Below are 23190 nucleotides of genomic sequence, written 5' to 3'. Positions count from 1 at the left end.
TGTGGTAGGCGGCCCCTCTGATCGTGGTCTCACCTTCACCGCAGTGCAGTGTCCACAGGGCTGTGTTCTCATCTGGAACTCGGGGTTCCTCAGCCAGATTCGGGTGCTTGTTGGCAGGATTCAGTTCTTCCAGTTGTAGGGCTGAGGCTCCTGGCTTCTAGGGGTTGGTTGCCCTCTTTTCCTGGTCACATGACTCTTACCATAGGCTGTTCACATCATTCCTGTTGGCTTCTTCAAGGTCAGCTGTAGACTCTTGTCTAAACTGCTAAGATGGAGTCTTACATACGGAATCTACCATGAAAGTGGTGTCTCTTCACCTTTGCCATATAATGTATCCTAATCAACACCGTGACATCCACCATCTTTGCTATATTCTGTCTGTTAGAAGCACGTCGCAGGTTCCAACCTCAAGCAGTGGAATGAACCATTAAGGGGAGGGGATTGATACAAGAGCTTGACTTACTGGAAATTGACCTTAGCATGTATCTGTCACAAATCAAAAAGCAGAGAAGAGTGTATTGGGGGATGCTATGGGAATAGTGATTTCAGTACATGGGACCTAGGCAGCCCATGATTGTACTGATACTTGAACCAGCACAGGGGAGTCTGGTTTAAAACAAAGCTATCAATCTCCCAGAAATGTTCTGAGACGCTCAGAAAGGACTTACAGGTAGATCTTCCTGTTGAGTCGCTGTGTTACTCTCCGAACCTTGTATCTCTTCATCTGCAAAATAGGACTAATCTATGTTAACTATCTTAAAATATCAAATAAGAGACAGATATACAAATAATTTTCCTTTGGAAACTAAATATACAACACAATACAAATGTAAGTGGTATTATTAACAGGGGAAGAGGAAGAGGAGCTTCCCTTTATGAAGTTAAAAGTTGGCCCAGTTTCTGGGGGAAGATAGGTTTGGTGAAGGGAGTGACACTTCTCAGCACTGATAGATTAATTCTGTACTACTGCTCCTTAAGTCAGCATGCAAAGTAGCTCATGCATCTGTTCATTCGTGTGTGCAAACGCTCAGATGTGTTTATCGAGCTCAGTCTACTACTGTGCGGTAGAAGCAGAAGAGATAGGTTGGGAAGCTTTCTCCGTTCTCTTACCTGGCTGTATATCTCAGCGCTCAGTGAGCCCCGTGTTTGTGCGTGGGAGGCAACTCTCAGTAAGTGTTGAGCGAGCAACAAGTGGAGCCCTGGTTTTATGTTCGGGACTTCGGTGACTGGCCCGGAGGGTTGGAATGCCAGGGCTGAAGAGCTCTGCTCCAGCAGTGGTAGAGCACGTGTTGGCCACAGGAGTTTCTGCCCCTGTAAAGACTTAAAACCTAAACATGTTTGAGTCACGAGAACTTTCAGAAAGGAACTGACCTCCATACCTTCCCAGTGCCTTAGGAGACACTGAGCTTTATTGTGCAGGGGCAGCAGAGAGAGAGAGAGTTGACATTTCTTTTCTCTCTCCTGAGTTCTTAAGAGAGGCTGATAATACGTTTATTTCATTTTAGAGATGTCTGGAAAGTTGTATGAACCTCGTTGTGAACTTAAGACAATTCTTTGTGGCTGTCTTGCTTTTTACTCCTAAAAACGTGGATGCTTTTGCACTTAGGGGTTTTGTGAATTATTTTTAAAAACCAGAAATGTCATTTTGGGTTTGCTTACATCTCAATATGTGCAGTTTATGAAGTATTAGATTATATTCAAGCCACCTTTTATAGATTTCCACAGTTAATTAAAATATGTTTTACAAGTATAAAGTAGTTTATGTTTTAGATGCCTAAATACAGGTCTTATATTAAAAATAATTTGAGAGTAAGAGTCCTATTCTCATACTGACTAGAAGACAGATAAAGCAAGAGAAATCTGCTAACTATACACAGTTGAACATTTCTTGGGACAGTAGCCTCAATCTAATTAATAAGTTACCCAGACCTCTGTATTTAGTGCAAGGGTGAGTCAGTTCATATCAGTTTCTTATCAGTACACAGAAGGGACTTAAAATATAGCACCTGCATAAAGGAAATACTTTTAGGTTCAAGGAGGTGGTTGCATAGTTTTTCTTTCATAAGAGCCAATTTCCTTCTTAAATTAAGAGGAGACTCACATTTCTAATGTCCTTTTCAAAAATGGGCATTTCACAAGATATTTCAGAAGTAATTTAGAAGTTACTGTGCTGCTCCTAATGTTACCCGTAATTGCCTCTTGCGTGGTGTGCCTTAACAGTGTCTTAACTGGTTTCATTTTCCCGTTCGCCCCCTTCCAGTCCATTTTCTACCCTGGAATCAGTGTGATCCTTTAAAAATATAAATAAGGACATGCATGGGCTTAGGTAAACTTCTGCTCACCGTGGTCCTGCTGGGTGGTGTCCGCCTTGGTCTCCAGTCTCATCTCAAACTACTCTTCCTTCTGTGCTAAGCTGTAGCTACATTCATTGGTCTTCCAACAGTATTTCAAGTATTTCTAGCTTTGTGCTCTTTGCACATTTTGTTCTCTCTGCCTGGAAGGTATGTTGGGACTCCCCAGCCCTCCCCCAACTCCCCGACTGCCCACAGGGGTGGGCAAAAGTAGGTTTACAGTTGTATGTGAAATAGTTTATTATTATATTGTTATTTGTTACTGTTATTTTCTTTTTTCTTAAAGATTTTTATTTCTTTTTTAGAGAGGGGGGAAGAGTGGGAGAAAGGGAGAGAGACATCAATGTGTGGTTGCCGCTCATGCAGCCCCCGCTGGGGACCTGTCCTGCAACCCAGGCATGTGCCTTACACGGGGAATTGAACCGGCGACCCTTTGGTTGGGAGGCTGGCACTGAATCCACTGAGCCACACCAGCCAGGGCTTACTGTGTTATTTTCCATATGAACAATTGTAAACCTACTTTTATATATTTTTAATTTTCTTTTGCTTTTTGGGTACACATTATATATAAATGCACAGGTCTTGAATGTATAATTTAATGAGCTTTTACACATGTGTATATCCATGTAACCACTACCCAGGTCAAGATACAGAATTACTGCCAGTGTTTCAGAAGGCCCCCATTCAGCCCCTGTCACCAAACTACTCTTAGGATTTCTTTTGCTGTAAATTAATTTTGTCTGTTTTTGAACTTCATATAAAGGGAATCTATACCAGAATGTCCTGACTAGAGTTTTGTTTCTTGGACTCACTGTTTTGTCTCGTACATTCCTTACCTGACTGTCGCCTCATCTTCCAGGGCTCAGCTTCATTCTCCTCTCCTTAAAGGAGCTTTCTCCGACCGCTCTGGTTGGGCACACTCCCTGGCCCATTATCTTCATGCACAGCACCCTCTTTATTTCCTTCATAGTTTCACCACAACTTATGATTACTAGTTGTTTCTTGCTTACCATCTATTCCACACTAGTCTGTAGACTCGGTGAACACGGGACACAGTTTGGTCTTGTCCACCATTCTCTTCGCAGCGGCCTGGTGCGATGCCCGGCAAAATCACAGGCAGTCATGGAATTTGCTTCATTCCTTTGTATTGAAGTAAAAAAAAGTTTTGAAACTTAACTAATACTTGACAAAATGCTATTGAAGGTAATTCTGGATTTTGCTAAGAATATCTTTTCTTGTGAGCAGATAGATGGAGATGGCAGTACAGAATTGTATACGCAAATGAAAATGGTTAAATGTAGGAATTGCAGTCTTGAGGCAGATGTTTAGAGGTTCCACCTTGATCAGTATTTTTACAGAGACTTAAGTGAAGGCATCGTCACCATGACAGGTTTACATGCTGAGAGTTTGGGGAGGCGTAGCTATTACCTCAGGTAACTGAGTTTGATGCTGGAGAGATTTGGAGGGGATGGATAGAAAGACGAGTCTATCCAGATGAAATTTAAAGTGGGAAGTGCAGAGCCTTGCACTTAGGTTCCAATAGGCACCCTCGAATTAGCGCAGAGAAAGGTGGCTTAGTCCGTGTGAGAAAGGCCCGAGGCGTTCAGGTGGCTGAAGTTGTAAGTCTGCAGGATGACTGCGTTGCCGTAGGACATTAATATGTTCAGCATCAGTTGGAGAAACAAGTCATTGAGAAGGAAGGGCGTGTAGTCAAGCTCTTGTTCTGCTCAGTGCACCACTGGAAACGCTCCTTTTGCCCTGGATCGCACCTTTGTGTGTGTTGGTTTAACAACAAATCCGATTGCCTGGCGCACAGGCAGCCTCTTTTGTGAATAAAGTTTTATTTGAACACAGCCGTGCTCATTTGTTTACATATTTTCTGTGACTGTTTTCCTGCTTCATGGGCAGTATTGGGTGTTTGTTACAGAGACCTGAAATATTTATGATCTGGCTCCTGACGGAGAATGCTTTTGAACCTCTGGTCTAGGGAGCTAGACCTACGTGATGAAGGAGGTGGGGACCATGGCAAAGAGGAGCAGCAAAAGGACCATGGGATGTTCTCAGGTGAAGACATCTGTGAGGTGTGACAGGGAAAGCTGTTTTCAAATATGGGAAGGAATGTCGTTTGGATGAAAAATTAGACCCTTGTCTGCTTAACTTCATAAGGTTCTGAGGTTTTGCACTGGAATGATTCTCTCAGACTCAGGCTGTGGTCCTCAAGCATCTCTCCAAGGCACTAGCTGGTCTGACCCGGCAGATTGTAGGGTCGAGCAAGGCACAGTGGACCTTCTCAGCGGAGTATCCTCTTGGTTAGTTAGGTGTTCTGGTGTATGTCAAAACATCATTCCAATGGAGACTAAATATATATTTAGCCAGCCTTACCAAATAACCTAAATCTAGCTTAACACCTTTAAAAGCTTATATTTTACTTGTTTTTTTTTTTCACATATATGGAAGGTTCGAATCATTCTTCTTTCCTACTATTGATTCCCAAGGTGGTTTCAAGTTTCTTTGTTTATACAAAGTGACCAGTGACCTTAAAAAGCACTCAGGTGCGTAAGGCTGAAACACAGTGTTCTTTATTTAGGTTTGTTGCTTGCTGTCTTTTGTAATCTCATCTTAATCTTTCTCGCTGTACTTGAGTTCATCAGCTTATTACTAAATGTAGAAGAGTCATTTTGACAAACTAGCCTTGTATTTAGTTCTCAACATTCTTTTCATAATTCTACTGGTCTCCTGAAATAGAGATTTAGAGTTAAAATTTCAGAATTTAAAAGGAGCTTTTCAAATCAAAATACCATCAGTTAAGGACCTTCTTTTAGATCTAATTCAAATCACGGAAAGCTGTTGAATGAGACTCATTCAGCAAACATTTGAATTAAGAGCATTGTATTTTGTGTATCCTATTAGCTATTTTGTGATTAGCTATTGTTATGATTTGGGCTCATTACAACTTTTGTACTTTTCAGTGGGTGGTGGACTTGAAATGGGTGGTTTTCCAGTTTATCTGACCTGCTGGCTACATCCCGTGGGTCCGGGTGCAGACTTCTGTGAAGTGGAGGAGACCAGGGCCTTCCCACCTTGTCATCGGCAGCTCTTGGGGGTTCATTCTGGTTCTGTGTCCTCAGATCTGAAGACTTAAATTCAGACATTGTGTCAGTTGAGAACTCCTTCATTCTGCAGAAGGTCAGATGTAGTGGTATCTGTTATGTGGAAAGCTTTGTAGATAGTACAGAACCATGAAGTGAAAGTTGATTTTGATAGGAACAGTGTAATACTCGTTTAAGTAGGCTCTTGCTGAGAGTATGGATACAACTCCATAGCTTCTGGCTCTGGCCAGCAGAGCAAACTGTGTTCTCCATCCCTATTTTCTTTTCTTTTCTTTTTTAAAAGGTTTTGTTTGCTTATTTTTAGAGACAAAGGAAGGGAGGGAGGAAAGAAACATCAGTGTGTGGTTGCCTCTCACATGCCCTCTACTGGGTGCCTGGCCTGCAACCCAGGCATGTGCCCTGACTGGGAATTGAACCAGCGACCATCTGGTTCTCTGGCTGGCACTCAGTCCACTGAGTGACACCAGCCAGGGCCCCATCCCCATTTTCTTCCCACAGTTTATCTCAGATCTTTTGTCCACATTACCCCATTTCAGTCAGACTGGGATAGAGAAATGGGGGCACTCAGACATGGAGTCTTTCGAATAAACATTCAACTCTCTTTGCTTGCAGTATTTTAAAATACTTTTTTGTTCCATCATACTTTAAAAAAAAGATTTATTTATTTTGAGAAGAAAAGAGTTAGAGAAACATTGATGTGCGAGATACACATCAATCCATTGCCTCTAGCACACCTCCAGCTGGACACCTGGCCCGCAACCCTGCATGTGCCCTGACTGGGAATTGAACTGATGACCTTTCATTTCTCAGGTCGGCACTCAGTCCTCTGAGAGACACCAGCCAGGGCTGTTCCATCATACTTTAAGTCTTGAGGCACCCATGAGAAAATATTCCCTGCATATTCATAAAACTTTCAGGAAGGAATTTTGATCTTTATGATTAAAAAAATTAGATACTCAAATGCTTTACTATTTTCTTTATATGCATACCTACCAAGCATAAGTACAAAGCACAGTCAAACTTTTTTCAAACATTTGGTTAGTATGATGTTGCTTAAATGTTGGCTGGACTAATTAGGTAGTATTCCCACTTCTTAAGGATGGGAATTGTCCCCTCCCATACCTAATAGAGTACTCTAGTGTGTGTGTGTGTGTCTGATGAGTATACATCAATCTTGAAGTTTTAAATATTTATATACAGAGATTGTTACAATTTCCTTTGAATTTTTTACTAACTGGCTCAATAATTGGGGAATAAACTTGGCTACAAGAGAATTCTGGAAAATAACCAGCAACCTGTTATTATCTTCCTTTGCTTATTTATGCAATCTGTCATTATTCTTTTGATGCTCAAACACATTTAATAATAATAATAATAATAATATCTAATACTTATATAACAGTTATTGTGGGCCAGGTACATTCTAAGTGCCTCATGTGTATTATTAGATTAACTTATCTAATCCTTACGGCAACCCTTTGAGGTAAAGACTGTCCTCATCTTACAGGTGAAGAAAGTAAGCAGAGAGGTTAAATAACTTGTTCAAGGTCACACAGCTAGTAAGTGCAGTAGTAATGGTATCAAGGGGTAAAACAACTAGATTCCTATAAGTTGAGAGGGATGAAGAAGGTTGAGAAGTTGTATGGTTATGTTTGAATGCCCATAGTGTACATTTTACTGATCCTACAGATTTTTCTGCTAACACACGATAATATAAAGGTTAATTGAGTAAAAAAATATCTGGGTGTGCTTGACAGTTTTTGCCTCATTTACATTGCTCCTCCAGTTTCATTATTCAGATGATGACATCATGTAAATAGACATATTCCCCAAGTTACTTTTGTACTATTATTTTCAGTTAAGAAATTGTTCTGTTTGCTAGTATGTAAGGATTAACTCTGAGTATCTTCTTCTATTTCTTAACAGTACAGTGCTGTGGATTCCAATCCCCTCTCTCTGTATGTCATGCATCCGTTTTGGAACACTGTGGTAAAGGTAAGGTGATTCATAGGCATGCACTTACGTTTTAGAAAGTTTTAAATATTTTAAACTGTTTTGTGGAGTGTTACAGATGTAACGGTCAGCTTAATGAGATATCTAGAGAGACTACCCCTCCCATCTCATTTCCCTTAGTCACGTACAAAGGGGAACCCCCGTAAAAAACCCCAGAATTATCATCTGGAGGGCGGGCCCCTTGTAGTAGACTACCCCACTAACCGAGTGTTCTAGGAACCTGTCTGCATCAGTGCATCAGCTGGCGTTGTTGTAAGAGGCTGCGTTCAGCTTCAGCAAAATTTTTTTTGAAGACTCTTTCATTGCATCTGCCCATTTCATGATGGGTGATTTACAAGTGCACCTGCCCATATCGTGCTGCGTGTTCAGCAGTTTTTGACCAAAAAATGGCATGAGTGCTGTGCCCCACCCTCCCTATTTGCCCGATCTCGCCCCAGTGACTATTTTTGTTTCCCTGAATGAAAAAGTCCTCAAAGGGAAATGTTTTGTCAATGTGAAACAAAAAACTGCAGAAGCACTAAAAGGGCACCAAAATCAACAAATTCAAAAACTGTTTTGAGTGGTTCAAAAAAGTCTCAATAGGTGTATTGCGTCAAATGGAGAGTACTTTGAAGGTGACTGAAGTTCAAACATGTAGGAGTAAATACAGTTTTTTATAAATAAATTCTGTGTTTTTTTGGTCCCACCTATGTTTTGATTAATGTCATTGTTTGAGATCTTAGTTTATACTCTGGAATTTATAACTTTGTAATTTTCTAAAAGAAATGTAATGTTATGATTGTAAAAGTGTGTTGATTATAGAATTATTTAAAACAGAATAAAAAGAAGTGTTTTTTTCTATCAACTGGAGATTATGGTTTACGTTTTAATATAAATAACTCCTGTATGTGACATTTTAAATTATAGCTTTTATTATAACATGAATTTGCATGCTGTTGTATGTGTGGACAGAGATATTTCTCTACTTTAACTATATTGTAATTATTTTGGAAAAAAATAGGTATTTCCTACTTGGCTGGCTCCAAATCTGATAACCTTTTCTGGCTTTCTGCTGGTTGTATTCAATTTCCTGCTTATGGCATACTTTGACCCTGACTTTTATGCTTCAGGTAAGATTATTACCTTTTTTTCTTTTTTAAAAAATTAAAAAAAATGTTTAACATTTTTTATTGCTGTTCATGTACAGTTTTCTGCCTTCCCCCCATCCCTCCGCAGATTATTACTTTTAACGTAAAATTTAAATCGTCTAAATGGAGAAAAATGATACGGTTATTTTCTGGTTTTACTGAGATGCTTATTTCTGAAAAGCTTTGAGTATAATGAGGTATAAAAGCTAAGACATGTTTTCACAATCTGTATGTATATTTCTATTAAGTTCTAGAAACTAACTTGGGTATTTAATTTAGATACGATGTCCAGAAGCATGAGGTTTTGGTAAATAAAGGATAACTGGATTTGTAAGATGGAGGATCAGGATTGTAAACCTGCCTGAAAATGAGTGCAGATAGAGCCCACCCTACCTACCAAATCCCGAAATACTCCTTCCTTTTTTCTAGCGATGGGTGCAAAATCCCGTTTTCTGAAGGGAATGTAGTATCTCTTTCCCTCTGCTCAGCATTCTTACTTCTAGTGGTTCCCAGTTCCTTAGATTCTTAGATGTTGAAGTATTTATTGATGGAGTCTGGGTTCTCATTGAGGAAGACTGGGAAAAAGTCACTTTGGGGAAGGCTGCTTTCAGCCTGTCCCCACCTGGGGACACTCAGCGTCGTCTTTCAGGCTGATTTCTGCCTTGAGCACCTGCACACCCGCTGCTGCCCCGGTGATAGGAGGGAGTATACGGAGTGTGTTTAGGATGGGGGTGGATAGTGGGAGACAGGTTTTATTTTTACCTTTTCATCTGGTTGATGGGATTTGGAGGACTAGAAAGATGGAGGTAGATGAGTATTTTTGGCATTCTAGTTAGAGAAGATATTTTCTAATAAGAATACTTATAAGTGAGGAAGTCAGGAGTTTTAGTATTACAATTCATCTGTGTTCTGGGTTCAGCAGACTTTTGTGGACTAACTTGGAAAAATTAACAATCACTGAAAACATTATTTTTGTAGGAAAAATTGGAGTTTTAAACACTTAGGAATTTTGCTATTATAGAAATTCTAAATATACATACCTAATTTTATAAACTGAAACTTTTAGTCACAGCTTCTGTACATTGACGCTCATAAAGTACCATATGAATAATAAGGAAGAATAAATTTCATTAAGCATGATTTTGATAATGTGTTTTTAAAATTTTGTATTTTAATCCTCAGGACAGCCTCAAAAGTTTGCTTTCTAACTAGAAATATTATTTTCTTTAATTAAGAATATTTACTTAGTTATTAAGAGAACTAAAAATATGTAAATACTATATATTTTTTTTCAAATCATAGAACTTGAAGGACCAAGTCAACCATCTAGTCCCAGTATATTTGGGAAGTGGAAGACAAGAGAGGTTAAGTGACGTATTCAGGTCACAGTGTTCATTGATTTTAGAGCCAGGACTAGAACCCAGGGCTTCTGATCCTTTTTTTTTCATTGATTTTTTAAAGAGAGAGGAAGGGCTATTGGGGGATGGGAGGGAGAGAGAGAAATGTTGATTTTTGTTGTTCCACTTATTTATGCATTTATTGGTTGATTCTTGTATGTGCACTGACTGGGGATTGAACCTGCAACCTTGGCATGTGGGACGGTGCTGTAACCAAATGAGCTACCCATCCAGAGACAGGCCTCCTGATTCTTAGTTGTTCTATCTTGGGAAAAAGTGAGGTCCAGACCTTTCATTATGATTCTGGTGTCAGAATCATGCAGTTGAGGTAATTTGTCTGTACCCAAATCTGAAGGTCTTTTATTTAGCTAATTAATGTAGTAAGAGAGTGTAGGTTGAAACCTTAGTACGTGTTTGTGGTATAACTATAAATAATGAGAATCAGATTGAACACAAGCATTTTCTCAAACTCCAAAAATGTTATTTTTTCATTCTACATAAGTAGTTTTTAAGTAAAGATGAGTTAATCAGTCCTGAATTAGGATTAAAGCTCAAAATAAATGTCTGTTGTTTATGAGGGGTTGGACAGTTGCCTTGTGTTTTTTTTTTTTTTCAGAGTTTACTGATATATTTTAATATTTACCTGGTTCTGCATTTAAACTATATTGCAAAATGCCCTGCCTGGCGTGGCTTAGTTGGTGGGAGCATTGTCCCATCGCCGAAAGGCTGTGGGTTTGATTTCTGGTCGAGGCACATTCCTGGGTTGTGTGGGATCAATCCCCTGTCTGGGCATGTACGGGAGGCAGCTAATAGGTGCTTCTCTCTATCATCTATGTTTCTCTCTCTTGCTTTTTCTCGTTCTAAAAAGCAATGAAAAAATGTTCTCGGGTGAGGATAAGAAAAGAATAATAATAAAATAAAATGTATTGTAAAGTACTGTAACTTCTATTTAGTAAATAGGAACTTTTTCCCCTGGCAGGATATACTCCGGTAAGACTGATTGTATTTAGACTGTGTTAAACTCAGAGTTGCTTTCCTTTGCAGCACCAGGCCACAAGCATGTGCCCGACTGGGTCTGGATTGTAGTGGGCATCCTCAACTTCGTAGCCTACACTTTAGGTAAGGAATTGGCAAACACGCTCTAGTCAATGGCTGATGAGTATGTCAGCAACGATAGCCATCCACTCAATTAAGCATTTTCTCCTATGCTTCATTCATTTTTAGCTAGGCCTTATTAAATTCTGTTCAATTTGATAAATATGTGTTTGAGCTTCTCTGTGAAAAACACTGTCACTCGTTGGCAGGGACTTAAAGGGTAAGATTGGAGTTGGCAAACCAGCACTCGTGGGTCAGACTGGCATGTTGTCTCTTTTTTGTAAGTAGATTTTTGTTGGAACACAGCTATGCTCATTCCTTTACATATTGCCTATGGCTGTTTTCATGAAACAAAGACGGAGTTGAGTAGTTGCCAACAAGAGATTGTATGACCCAGAATGTCTAAGCTGTTTACTATCTGCCTCTTTTGTAAATATTTTACAAAAAAATATTTGCCATCTTACGGAATAAGACATTATTTTTGCTTTAAGTTTGGGAAGCAATACTGACGTACCAAATAATTGCAGAACACTGAGATACTGTATAGAGCGTGGTGGGAGAACAAATAAGAAAGAGATCAGTTCTTACCCGGCGGAGGGAGTGGTCAGGGAAGTCTGCTGTACTAGGCCATGCTGTGTATTCTGCTGAGAGTGCTCTTCATTGCATTCTCCGAATGACCTATCCTGCATTCTCTTTGCATCCCTTCCTTCTTTATTTTTCTCATAGCACTTAAAATCCTATGACCCAGTATTCATTTACTTGCCCACCTGTTTGTTGCCTGTCTGCTTTAAAATGTACGTTTCTCGAGGGTGGTACTTTGTTTTAGTTACTGCTCTGTACCCAGTGTTTAGAACATAGGCGCTCAGTATGTAGTTTTTAAATGCATGTGAACTAGCAGACTCTGAGTTCATGTTGCTTAGATCTCTTCAGATAAAAATGACTTACACTTGTAAAAACCAGTATGATCTGGTACGTGAGTAAATGCTGACATGGCGGATGACCAGAACCGCAATGAAGTCTAGAAGAATTAGAGAAGAAGCTTAGTTACATATTTAGGTAGAGGCTTTCGTGCATTTGTTATTAAAGATGAGAAGGTTTTAAAACTACTTGGTTGCCGAGGAGTAGGGGAAAGGTTAGGGTAGCCTGTGGGCTCTGCCTTTTAACTTTTAGCATTTCATAAGAGCCTTGTGATATACCGTGTGATCTGCTTGTTTCAGGTCCACAGGTCTGGCAAAAATCCAGACCTAACATGAACTCTTTGTTGCAGAACCCATCTGGAACTAACATGAGGCAATTTACAACCTTTATTCTAGTGTGACTGTGCTTACATTTTGCCGCAGAAATTGTTCACATGTTTAACTGTAGGGTGTTGCTCTAGGACTCACTGCGGTTTCTAATAATATACGGCACATCCCCTGAATGACCTTTCTTTAAAAAAAAAACACCACCACTCTGACGCATATCTAGACCTCAGACTTGTGGAGCTGGGGTGGGTTCGGTGAAAAGATGCACAAAACCTAATTAATATGTAATTCATGAATTCAGTATTTATTATAACTGCATAGAAGTTGCACTGAAAATGGGAAATTAAGCCAGCAGATAACGAGAATAGACTTAGGAAATATTTTAGTTACTTAAGGGCAGAAAGACCTTGTTTAAGAGAGATCTGTGGCCTTTGGGCAGGAGCTTGGCCTTCATCCTTTATATGTTCCTTGACCAATATATTTTTTTTAAGATTTTATTTATTTATTTTTAGAGAGAGGGGAAAAGAGGGAGAAAGAGAGGAGAGAAACATCAGTGTGTGGTTGCCTCTCACCTGCTCCCTACTGAAGACCTGGCCCGCGACCCAGTCATGTGCCCTGACTGGGAATCAAACCGGCAGCCCCTTGGTTCTCAGGCCTGTGCTCAATCCACTGAGCCGTAGCAGCCAGGGCCCTTGACCAGTATTTTTGAAAGCCCTCTCTGGCACAAACTGAGCTAGGCACGAGGGTAGTACTATGGTAGGCAAGATAGTATTATGATGAGAAAGAAATACAGTAATTGCAAGGAATTTCTAATTTCTCTAAATCTGCCTAATTCTAATGCGCTTACTTAACAAGACTGTTTCTTTTGGGGAGAAACTTTTATAATTTAGACTTTCCTTTTTAATGAAGTTTACCATTCTCTCTCTCTTCTTTTCCCCATCTCTCCCCCTTCGTCTTCCTCTGCCCCTCCTACCTACGCCTTCTGCTTCTGCCTTCATTTCCTTCCCCCAGGCTCCTCTGTTTCTGCCTCTAAATGGGGTTGTTCCCTTCTCCTTTATCCTTAACTTTTTCTTTCTCCTAATTCCTTTGGAAATCCTGATTCTTAATACTATTGAGATGACTCCTTTGTTTATAGCTAGCTATTGTTTATCTTCTTAGTTACCAGTAGGTACCCTTGGGTTGACATTACCACTTGGATATCCTGCTAACACTTCAGTTTCAGCCTCTGAGATTGTACTCGGCATCTTTCCTGTCATTCCTGCTCCTTCTCCTGATGACTTCCTTATTTCTGCCAGCACTGCCACTGTGGTGCTACTTAGACTGGAAACTTTGGAGATGGTCTCCTTGTCCTTTGGCCTGGCCTCTCATCTTTCATTTTTATTTACTTACTGTCTCACCTGGTCCAGCTTTTCATTCCTGCCCCCGTTCCCTCTCAGTGTTGGCTTACTAATTCCTGTTCCCCTTCCTGCTCGTTCTTCACACTGACTTCAGGGGAATCTTCCCAAGCCACTTCATTGATTTCCGTCTCGTCGCTCCCTTACTCACGTACTTTTAGTAGCTCCTCATACTCCCTAGAACTTTTATATTGACGCAAACCTTCCTTCTAGCCTCTTTATACTGCCCTCTGCACCTGCTGGTTTCTCGTCCAACTAAACTACTTGGCTTTATCTGAACAGGCACGTGCTTTTCCATCTCGGTGTTTTTGCTGATAGCACTCCCTCCTCTTGAAATGGCATACTCCTTTATCTCTCCTCTACTGAAATCCAACTCATGCTTTATGTCCCCACTCAGGTTTCATCTTGTCTTCAAAGCCATTCTAGATGATCTTAGGCCGAAGAGAACCTGTCCCTTTTCCGTACTCTTCTACGGCTTGTGATGCGCTGTCTTTAATTACCACGTTTTTCCTCCTTTATCAGTTGTAAACACTCCAAGGGCGCAAAATTAGTTTATTCTAAGATTCTTGTAATCTTTACAAAATCGAGAAAGGTGTATTGTATGGATTCAACAAATTCTTACGTTTACTGAAACTTATTTACTATGTATAAAAGTTTTTCTGGAAGCACTGAAAATTGTGGAAGTGGTAGAGCTACAATATCAAACAAGGTGAAATAGGTGTTATAGCTGAAGTACAGAGTGGTTTTGGATCTTAAAGCAAGGAGTGGTTGGGTAAAATACAATGAATAACTACTGAATGTTCTCTGGAGGCTTGAGAATTTGTGGCTTGTAGAATGATTCAGTTGTTAGGCCAATTTGGAGAAATTAGGAGTCTAACTAGAATGCTGCTTCCTTAGATCTAAAATTGACACCATTCAGTGCAATGTAACATTTTAATTTTTTTAGATTAAATTTAGAGAAATTACTGGTTTTGTTTCTGAAATATTTGAGTTGTAGGAATTAAAGGTTAGATTTTTATAGTACAGGCTGATAGCTGTACTTTAGTTAATTAACATTCCTGTGATGTGCTGATTTGTTTTCGTTTGTTTTTTCCAGTTTATTAAAGAAGCCTTTCTGCCTACAGTTCAGATTTGACCTTTTCCTGTGGTACTGTGTTTTCATTGCAGACGGTGTGGATGGAAAGCAAGCCCGCAGAACCAATTCCAGCACCCCCTTAGGGGAACTTTTTGACCATGGCCTGGACAGTTGGTCATGTGTTTACTTTGTTGTGACTGTGTATTCCATCTTTGGACGAGGATCATCTGGTGTCAGTGTTTTCGTTCTTTATCTGCTGCTGTGGGTTGTTTTGTTCTCTTTTATCCTGTCCCACTGGGAAAAGTATAACACAGGGGTTCTCTTCCTGCCGTGGGGATATGACATTAGCCAGGTGGTAAGTATGTGTTTTAACTTAAATTGTCAACATTGCATGAATTTGGGGGGAGGTTTTTGTCATACTTCCTCTATTGCCCTTATGTTTTTTTTTTATTAGAACTGATGTGTGCTTTAAAAAAAATTACCTCATATTGAAATACTATTTTTATGTATTTATGGAAAATTCTAAGTATAACACAAAAGTAGAGAGGATAGTATAGTGAACCCTTATGTACCTGATGCTTAGCTTCAGCAGTTACCAACACGTGGCCAGCCTAGTTTCATGCCTACCCTTTCTCCCCTCTCCCTCCCTGCCCAATTATTTTATAAATATTATGTGTGATAAGTATTTTACTACATATCTCTTAATGGTAAGAGCTCTTTTTAAAAAGCATAAACACAATGCCATTATTACACCAAAAAATGAACGGTTTCTTAATGTTGACAAACTTTCATTTTAACTGTTGATTTTGTAAAGGAAAGATATGCACATAATTGTTGGCTTTGTGTCCTTGTCCCCAACTTTTCAGTGAGTGGTGAGATTTGTTTTCTCTTACTTAATAGGCTTGCTGTTAACACTCCCTGCCTTTGAAAACCGCTTTTTGTGTTGCCATTTTGCCCATTTGCACCTAAGGCTCCAGTAACAAATCAGAAATTGGGATGTTTTTGATGAGGAAAGCGGTTGGGTGGGCAAATCGGGTCACCTTATGTCCGACTCACCCCACTTAGGAGGTGCCTTAAAGTGTTCCAAATGATGGCCGGTTGCTTTCATTGTCTAGAAGTTAGTTATTTTATGGCATTGTTGGCTGAAAAAAAATTTTTTTTAAAGGCAAGAAGACTTGCCACAATATTGAATTTAAGCATACTTCTTGCTTTTACTAAAACTGTTCACCTAGACTTAATGCTGCGTAAAGCATGATCGACTCCCTGGTCTTTCCCGCTGTTAATGCCTTTGTCTGCTTTTGTCTGCATTTTCCTTCCAGACTGTTTCTTTTGTCTACATAGTGACTGCGATTGTGGGAGTTGAGGCCTGGTATGAACCTTTCCTGTTTAATTTCTTATATAGAGACCTATTCACTGCAATGATTATTGGTAAGAAGCTCCATGTTGAAGCCTATTTTAACATCACTTTGTTATCAAAGCCAGTGTTTGACTCTAACAAGCAGCAATACCCTTCTCCCTTGCCAACACCCTACAGCAAGCAGGGCAGCCCTACAGCCCTGCAGGATTTCAACCGAATCACGAGGGAAACTAAGGTTTCTTTGAGTTTTGCTGTTGTACAGCATTAAGCTATTTTCAATGGGAAGAAAATATCAAAATAGACCATACAAACCTTGTTAATTATTCAAATTAATCTAGATTGTGTTGAAATATCCACCTGGAGATCACATTTGGTACAGATTTTCTACTTATCTCAAAGTGGAAGAGTATTCGTAGGAAACAGAATGAAGGTTACTTTGAAATAGATCCACTGAAAAACTGAGCCTCTGTTCATCGTAGGTATCTCCTTGTGCCACTGAATACTAGGGCAAGGTTTTAATCATGGCAGTGTTTCCCTTTTAATTTAGCCGAAGGGGGTATCTGTAGGATGACTGAGTTGGGGAGAGTGTTTTCTGTGGAAAGAGGCAAAAAGGACGAGGACTCTGGGTTGTCTGGCAGCGTCAGGAGTGGCTCTGAAGAGCTTTGTAGAAGTAAAAAAGCAGACCTGTTGGCTATTGCTCTACTCCCTTATCTAGAAAGTAAGCCTGTCTCCTTTTGTTGAAATGGGAATTAGGTAAAGCTTTGAAACAGCGGAGAAAATGGTGCCTTAGGCACTGGCTGTCACGTGGCTCTGGGGCACAGATATTTTGGGAACCCTGCTGTAATCCACCAAATGTTCACTTTCTGGTACCTACGTAGACTGATTTCTTGACCTTGAAAAGGCTAGCTGTTTTCCAGTTCCCGCCACCTAGTGAATCTTTTGATCTTAGGCAGCCTGTCCTATAGCAGGTTTCCTGCATTCTACATTTAAATGCTAAATTTTAAAGATAAGAATTAGAATAAGAATTTAGAATTCTCTGATACATGAGATATGTTTGTGAATGTTAAGTGGGTACTTTATTGGGCACATAATTTTCTTTGTCATTTATATGTTTATCTGAATCTTTCTCTCTGAAATAAAACAAAAGCCCACATGTTTCTCTACAAATAAGTAAAGTAGCTTTTCCAGCACTAGATTTGAGTAGATACAGACAGAAGGGCCTTAGGGCCTAGGCTACTTAGTTTCTGCTGATAAAATTGGTAGTGCTGGTGCCCGGGTGGCTGGGCTGCGTGCAGTGAAGCAAGGAGTGCTGAAAGGTTGGTAGAAGGTGGGGTGGCTCCTGTTGGCCATTAGGGATGGCACCTTCTTTGGGTGCAATGTCAAGATTCGAGCTCTCATTTTTTCCCCCTCTTTTTATTATGAGAACATTTAAACACCTGTATTCTATTGCTGCTTTTATATAATAAATCTCTATGTGCCATCACCCACCTCTGACAGTTTTCAGTACGAGTGCCAATCTTATTTCAAATGCACCGCCACCCCATAACCCTTAGGCTGGTTTATGATCCACAGTCTTTTCTACTTTCCCACACCATTGCCATTTCTGCTGCACTTCATCCCTTTTTGTATGCTGACAAAGTGCGGTGTTCCTTCTCAGAAGTCTGAAGTGCTCTCTTTAGCATTTCTTACAGAACAGGTCTGATAGCATTGTATTCTCCAGTTTGTGTTTGTATGAAAATGTCTTCATTTTGCCTTGGTTTTTCTTTCACCACTTTGAATATGTCATTCTAATGTCCTGCGGCATCCCCATTTTCTGAGCCAGCTTGTATCTCGTCATCACCCTGTATGTGATGCATTGTTTTTCTCATTGCTTTCAAGATTTTCTGTCTTTGGTTTTTGAAAGTTTGGCTACGATGTACATAGGTGTGGTTTTCTTTGTGTTTGTTCTTCTTGGTGTTTGTTGAGCTTGTTGGATCTGTTAAGTTAATATTTTTTACTATATGTGGGAAGTTTTTAGCCACAGTTTATTTCTTCAGATTTTTATTCTGTCTTTGTTTTCTCCTCTGGGGCTCCATTTACATGTGTATTAGACTGCTTCTCTTGATGATATCCTACAGGTAATTTTATGAGGCTTTATTAATATTTTTAATCTTTGCTCTCTCTTTTAGTATGTGATTTCTATTCATCTATCTTTTAGTCCACTCCTTTTTTGTTTTGCTATCTCCCATCACCTCTTAAGGCTGTCTGGTGAATCTTGCATGGAACTTATCATTTAAGTTATCATACTTTTCAACTCCAGATGATCCATTTGGTTCTTTTAAATTTCTTATTTATTTTTATTTTTTTAATCCTTACCCAAGGACATTTCTTTTCATTGCTTTTAGAGAGAGAGGAAGGGAGCGAGGGAAACATCGATGCTGGAGAGAAGCATTGATCGGTTGCCTCCCATACATGCTGTGACTGGGTATTGGCGTCTGGACCAGGGATTGCATGTGTATAGACTGGGGTCGCCCGCAGCTACACCCAGAGCAGGGATCAAACTCTCAACCTAGGCATGTGCCCTGACCGGGAATCGAACCTGCAACTTGGTTACAGGATGACTCTCCAACCAACTGAGCCATACTGGCCAGGGCTCCATTTGGTTCTTTTTATACTCCATTTCTCTGTTGAAATTTCCTATCTGTTCTTTCATTATCACCATATTTTCCTTTAGTCCTTTGAACATATTTAAAATAGCTACTTTAAAATCTGTTTGCCAAATTTAGCATTTGGGTCCACTTCAGAATAAGTTTCTATTGACTACTTAAAAAAATTTCTTTGCATTCAGCATTTTGCTAATTACATTTTCATTGTGTCATTTAACATGTTTTTCTCCCTCTTTTTTTCCCTATAAACTAACAGATCCACAGACTTGGTTAGATATAAGTTTAATTTTGTTGTTTTGGCAACAATCCTTATTACGTAATGATACTTTTAGGAGGACACAATATCAAGTTGTTTCTCTTTATTTTGATGTGAATAGTGATCAGAGAGAGGGTTGAGGTATTGTATGTCTATTCCCATCTATTACAAAGTTCTGCATCAGCTCCTTACCTAGTAGTATTAACAGACATTGATGATTGTGCTTAGGAATCCATTAATTCAGTGGATAAAGTTTTTTTTTTTTTAAGATTTTATTTGTTTATTTTTAGAGGGGAAGGGAGGGAGATAGACAGAGAGAGAGAGAAACATCAATGTGCGGTTGCTGGGGTTTATGGCCTGCAACCCAGGCATGTACCCTGGCTGGGAATCGAACCTGGGACACTTTGGTTCCCAGTCCACGCTCAATCCACTGAGCTATGCCAGCCAGGGCTCTGACAAAGTTTGTTTTTAATAAAATATCTTTTAAGTTCATACTGATAGTTCCAAATCAGATTTGATCATATGGATTTTTAACTTCATTGATTTTGTGTTTGTAGCCTTTAAACAGTGACAAAAATCTTTGTTTTCAATGACACAAAATATTTACTTTACAAAATACCCCAAAATCAGCAACAATGATTACTGAAAATTGTTCAAGATTTGGGTTGTTTTTTAAAAAAGATTTTATTTATTTATTTTTAGAGAGGGGAAGGGAAGGAGAGAGGGAGAGAAACATCAATGTGTGGTTGCCTCTCATGCATCCCCTGCTGAGGAACTGGCCCGAAACCCAGCCCTGTGCCCTAGACTGGGAATCCAACCTGCGACCCTTTGGTTCACAGGCTAGCACTCAATCCACTGAGCCACACCAGCCAGGGCTAAGATTGTGGTTTTTTGAGGTTCCATTTATCCTCATGGCGTATTCTACTGGAGATACCCAGTGAGGTTACTCTACTTTAATGTTACCATTCTGTGGCTATGCTGCCAACTAGATATATACATTTTGGTTTGTTTCATTTTACTTTTGATTTTTAGGGATTAGTTTTTCTTTTAAAATTTACTTTTTCTTTGTATTTATATAAAATACTCACATGATTATGAAGTCAGATCTGTATATGAAAATCAACTGCGGTCACTGCTGTAATTCTCTCCTCCCTCCTGGTTCACCATTCTTGGTGTACAGGGGGTGCTCTGACCAGTGGAGCCACCAGCCAGGGCTAGGTAACCATTCTTGGTTTCGGATTTTTGGTTTATCTTTACGTTGTTTCTTAATATAAATAAATGTGCGTGCGTGCATGCATGTGGTTTTATCACCCCTTTTTATAGATGAATGGTAATGTACTGTACACTTTTCACTGCACTAGCAGCTGCCTGGTGCTTTGCTGTGGGGCTGTGTCAGAGCTCATTCAGCTGGCTTTCTGCTGGCGGGCGTTTGAGTTGTTTCCAGTCTTTGGCTGTTCCACACATTGCTGCAGTGAATAGTCTTGTACATGCGTATGTCTGTTTATATTTTTACCAGGGTATTTTGGAAGAGATCCCTAGAAGTAGAATTGCTAGTAAAGGACAAATTTCTTTTAAATTCTCACCAACCGTGTATGAAAGTGCTTATTTATTTACAGTTTTATCAGCATAGTATATTGTCAAACTTCTGGATTTTTGCTAATCTGATAGGTAAGAACTGATATATCTATAGTTTTAATTTGCATTTCTCTTATTTTGTGAATGACTTTTCTAGTGTTTAAGAGCCATTTGTAGCCTTTTTTTCTGTATACTTTTTATATGTCTAGTGAAGTTTTGCTATAGGATTATTAACCATTTTCTTTATTTTTAGAAACCCTTTTATATTAGGTATTTTGATCTTTTCTCTTGATGTATATTATAATCCCCCCCTTGTTTGTTTTGGCTTTTTCACTTTACTTAAGGTACTTTTGTCTTGGTTCTAGTTGAAGTTCCTGTTTAATAAATAAGCCTGGACATACAAGGAACCAAAATATGTTATGTGACTATGTTTTCCTTGGAGTATATCTCATTCAATTCTTTCTTGTGAATTCTACTCTAATTTTTCTGTAGCTATTAAGTTTCCTGTAGTATGAAGTCTGCGCCTTCCCACACACTATGGAAGGCAGGTCTGCACGTGTGTGGGTTCTATCACTGTTAGGTAGAGTTTAATAGGGAAGTATTTAATAATTAAGGATTCATAGACTACACATTAAGTGCTTGTTAGAAAAGAATTATTAGATGCATTCTTTTTCTTCTTCCTATACAGGCAGCCTGTATAGAGCCCAGGCTTTTCTGCATGCTTCCTGCACTTAGGGTAAAGCTACTTGAAGCTGTTTTACACCACTAACTGTTCTTGGTAGCAAACATTTTGCAAGTCTCTCTCAGTCTCTGTCCAGCACCTCAGAGCCACATGTAATTCTCTGTTAATTCACTTAGCCTTGACTCCGTTTCATGGAGTAAACTGCTGGAAATTTCTGAGGACTTTGAGGACCACATATCCTCTCCTTTGTTTCCTTCTAAAATCACCTAACTTGGGGAACTTTGTTCCAGCTGGACTTGGAAATAGAAATGAGGTTTTTCTTTTGTGGATTCCAATGATTTCATCTGTTTTTGCAACATGTCTTAGGAATTGTTTTGAAGGGATGCTTTTCTATCTTTGAGCTTTACAAGCATAGCTGCATGGACACCTCTCCCCACCCAAGCCATGCACAGTTATTGGGAGTCCAGAATGGACAACCTAGGGCTAATATGTTGAGTGGCAATGAGATATCCAACTGGTGTCCAGGAAGTGCCACATGCATTGATTTGGAGTTTAAAATAAAGATCATGAATTTATACCTCAGTAGATTATAGAATCGTAGAATTTTGAAGATGCAAGAAATACTAGAAAATCATTTAACCTATAGTCATACAGCTAAGGAGTCTGAAGCTCAGAGAGACTGTCTGATTTGCCCAAGAGCACCTAACCAGGTTGTGGAGGCACAGTAGGACGGCCAGTTAAGAAGGTGCAGGAGGTAGAGTTCCCACCAAGAGACCAAATGTAATGGTTGGATGGGTAACAGGGACATTGGGAGAACGGAATCACAAAGGCAAAGGGAGGAAAGAGTTGCAATTAGTGCATAGTTAATGGAGTCATCTTACCTAGAAGTCAAGAAAGAAGAAAGAATATTGAATTTCACCATTAGGAGAGCTGGGTAAATTTTAAGAATGCAATTTCTGCAGATAGGGAGGCAGAATGAGCTTTTGAGTGCTGAGGAATTAAGGCGACAGAAAATTAAATTTTGGTGAGTGATAGGAGATAGATAGGGCGGAAGCAATGAAGGCAGGGTTTCTTGGGAAGGCCATTCTTGTTTTTAGGTTTGAGAGGAGAGAACTGGTGTGTGTGGGGTGGGGAGGGGCGGGGAAGTTGAGAATACCAGGGAGGTGAAAATAGATGGGAAGGAGCAGGATCCCCTGGCTATCCCCTCTTCCAGAAGCTCACCTTTATTGAACAATACATTATATACTAGGTACTATTCAAGGTGTCTTTACATGGAATAATTCATTTAATTCTCAAAACTCTCTGGGGTCAGTGCTCCTTTTACCTTTATTTTATAAAGGAGGGAACTGAGGCAGGTTCACTTACCTGAAGTCATGTGACGCAGTGGGTGGCACAACTGGACGGAAGTCCAGTGCGGCTCCGTGGAGTCTGCGCTGAGTCAGCCAGCTGCACGGCCCCTCTGCCGGCCGTGACTGTTGTCCAGGAGCATGTTTTATTTCACCACAGACATTAAACTGGAACCTGAAAATCATTGTGTCTAAAAATAGTACATATTTTGTATGTATTTGATTATTATAAAAGTCACTTGAGTAATAATCATGATGATTTAAACATTTTCCCTTTTAGGTTGTGCGTTATTTGTGACTCTTCCAATGAGTTTATTCAACTTCTACAAGTAAGTATTTTATTTTATTTTTTAAAATTTATCTTCATTGTTTACCATTTAGTCCCCTTATACCCACCCCCACCCCAGCAGTCACCACACTGTTGTGCATTTTATTTTTTAATTGGGTCGGAAATAAGGAAATCTGTAGAAATTGTAATTGACATGCGTTTCAGGGTCTCTTTTTCTTTGGAGTCTCGGCGGAC

General features: G+C 39.6%; 1 protein-coding gene across 1 annotated transcript in view; it reads left to right on the top strand.

Annotated features, from left to right (window-relative positions):
* Positions 1-23190, top strand: part of SELENOI (selenoprotein I) — a 45535-nt gene that overhangs the window by 9762 nt on the left and 12583 nt on the right. The window contains exons 2-7 of the mRNA XM_045844386.1: positions 7388-7456; positions 8475-8583; positions 11043-11117; positions 14899-15161; positions 16126-16234; positions 22948-22996. Of these exons, the coding sequence (XP_045700342.1) occupies positions 7388-7456; positions 8475-8583; positions 11043-11117; positions 14899-15161; positions 16126-16234; positions 22948-22996 (674 nt within the window). The remainder of the gene's footprint in view (positions 1-7387; positions 7457-8474; positions 8584-11042; positions 11118-14898; positions 15162-16125; positions 16235-22947; positions 22997-23190) is intronic.

This window comes from Phyllostomus hastatus, unplaced genomic scaffold (assembly GCF_019186645.2).
Source record: "Phyllostomus hastatus isolate PE091 unplaced genomic scaffold, TTU_PhHast_1.1 phas_contig_402, whole genome shotgun sequence".
Classification (NCBI taxonomy): Eukaryota; Metazoa; Chordata; class Mammalia; order Chiroptera; family Phyllostomidae; genus Phyllostomus; species Phyllostomus hastatus.
This window is presented reverse-complemented; position numbering and strand designations above follow the sequence as displayed.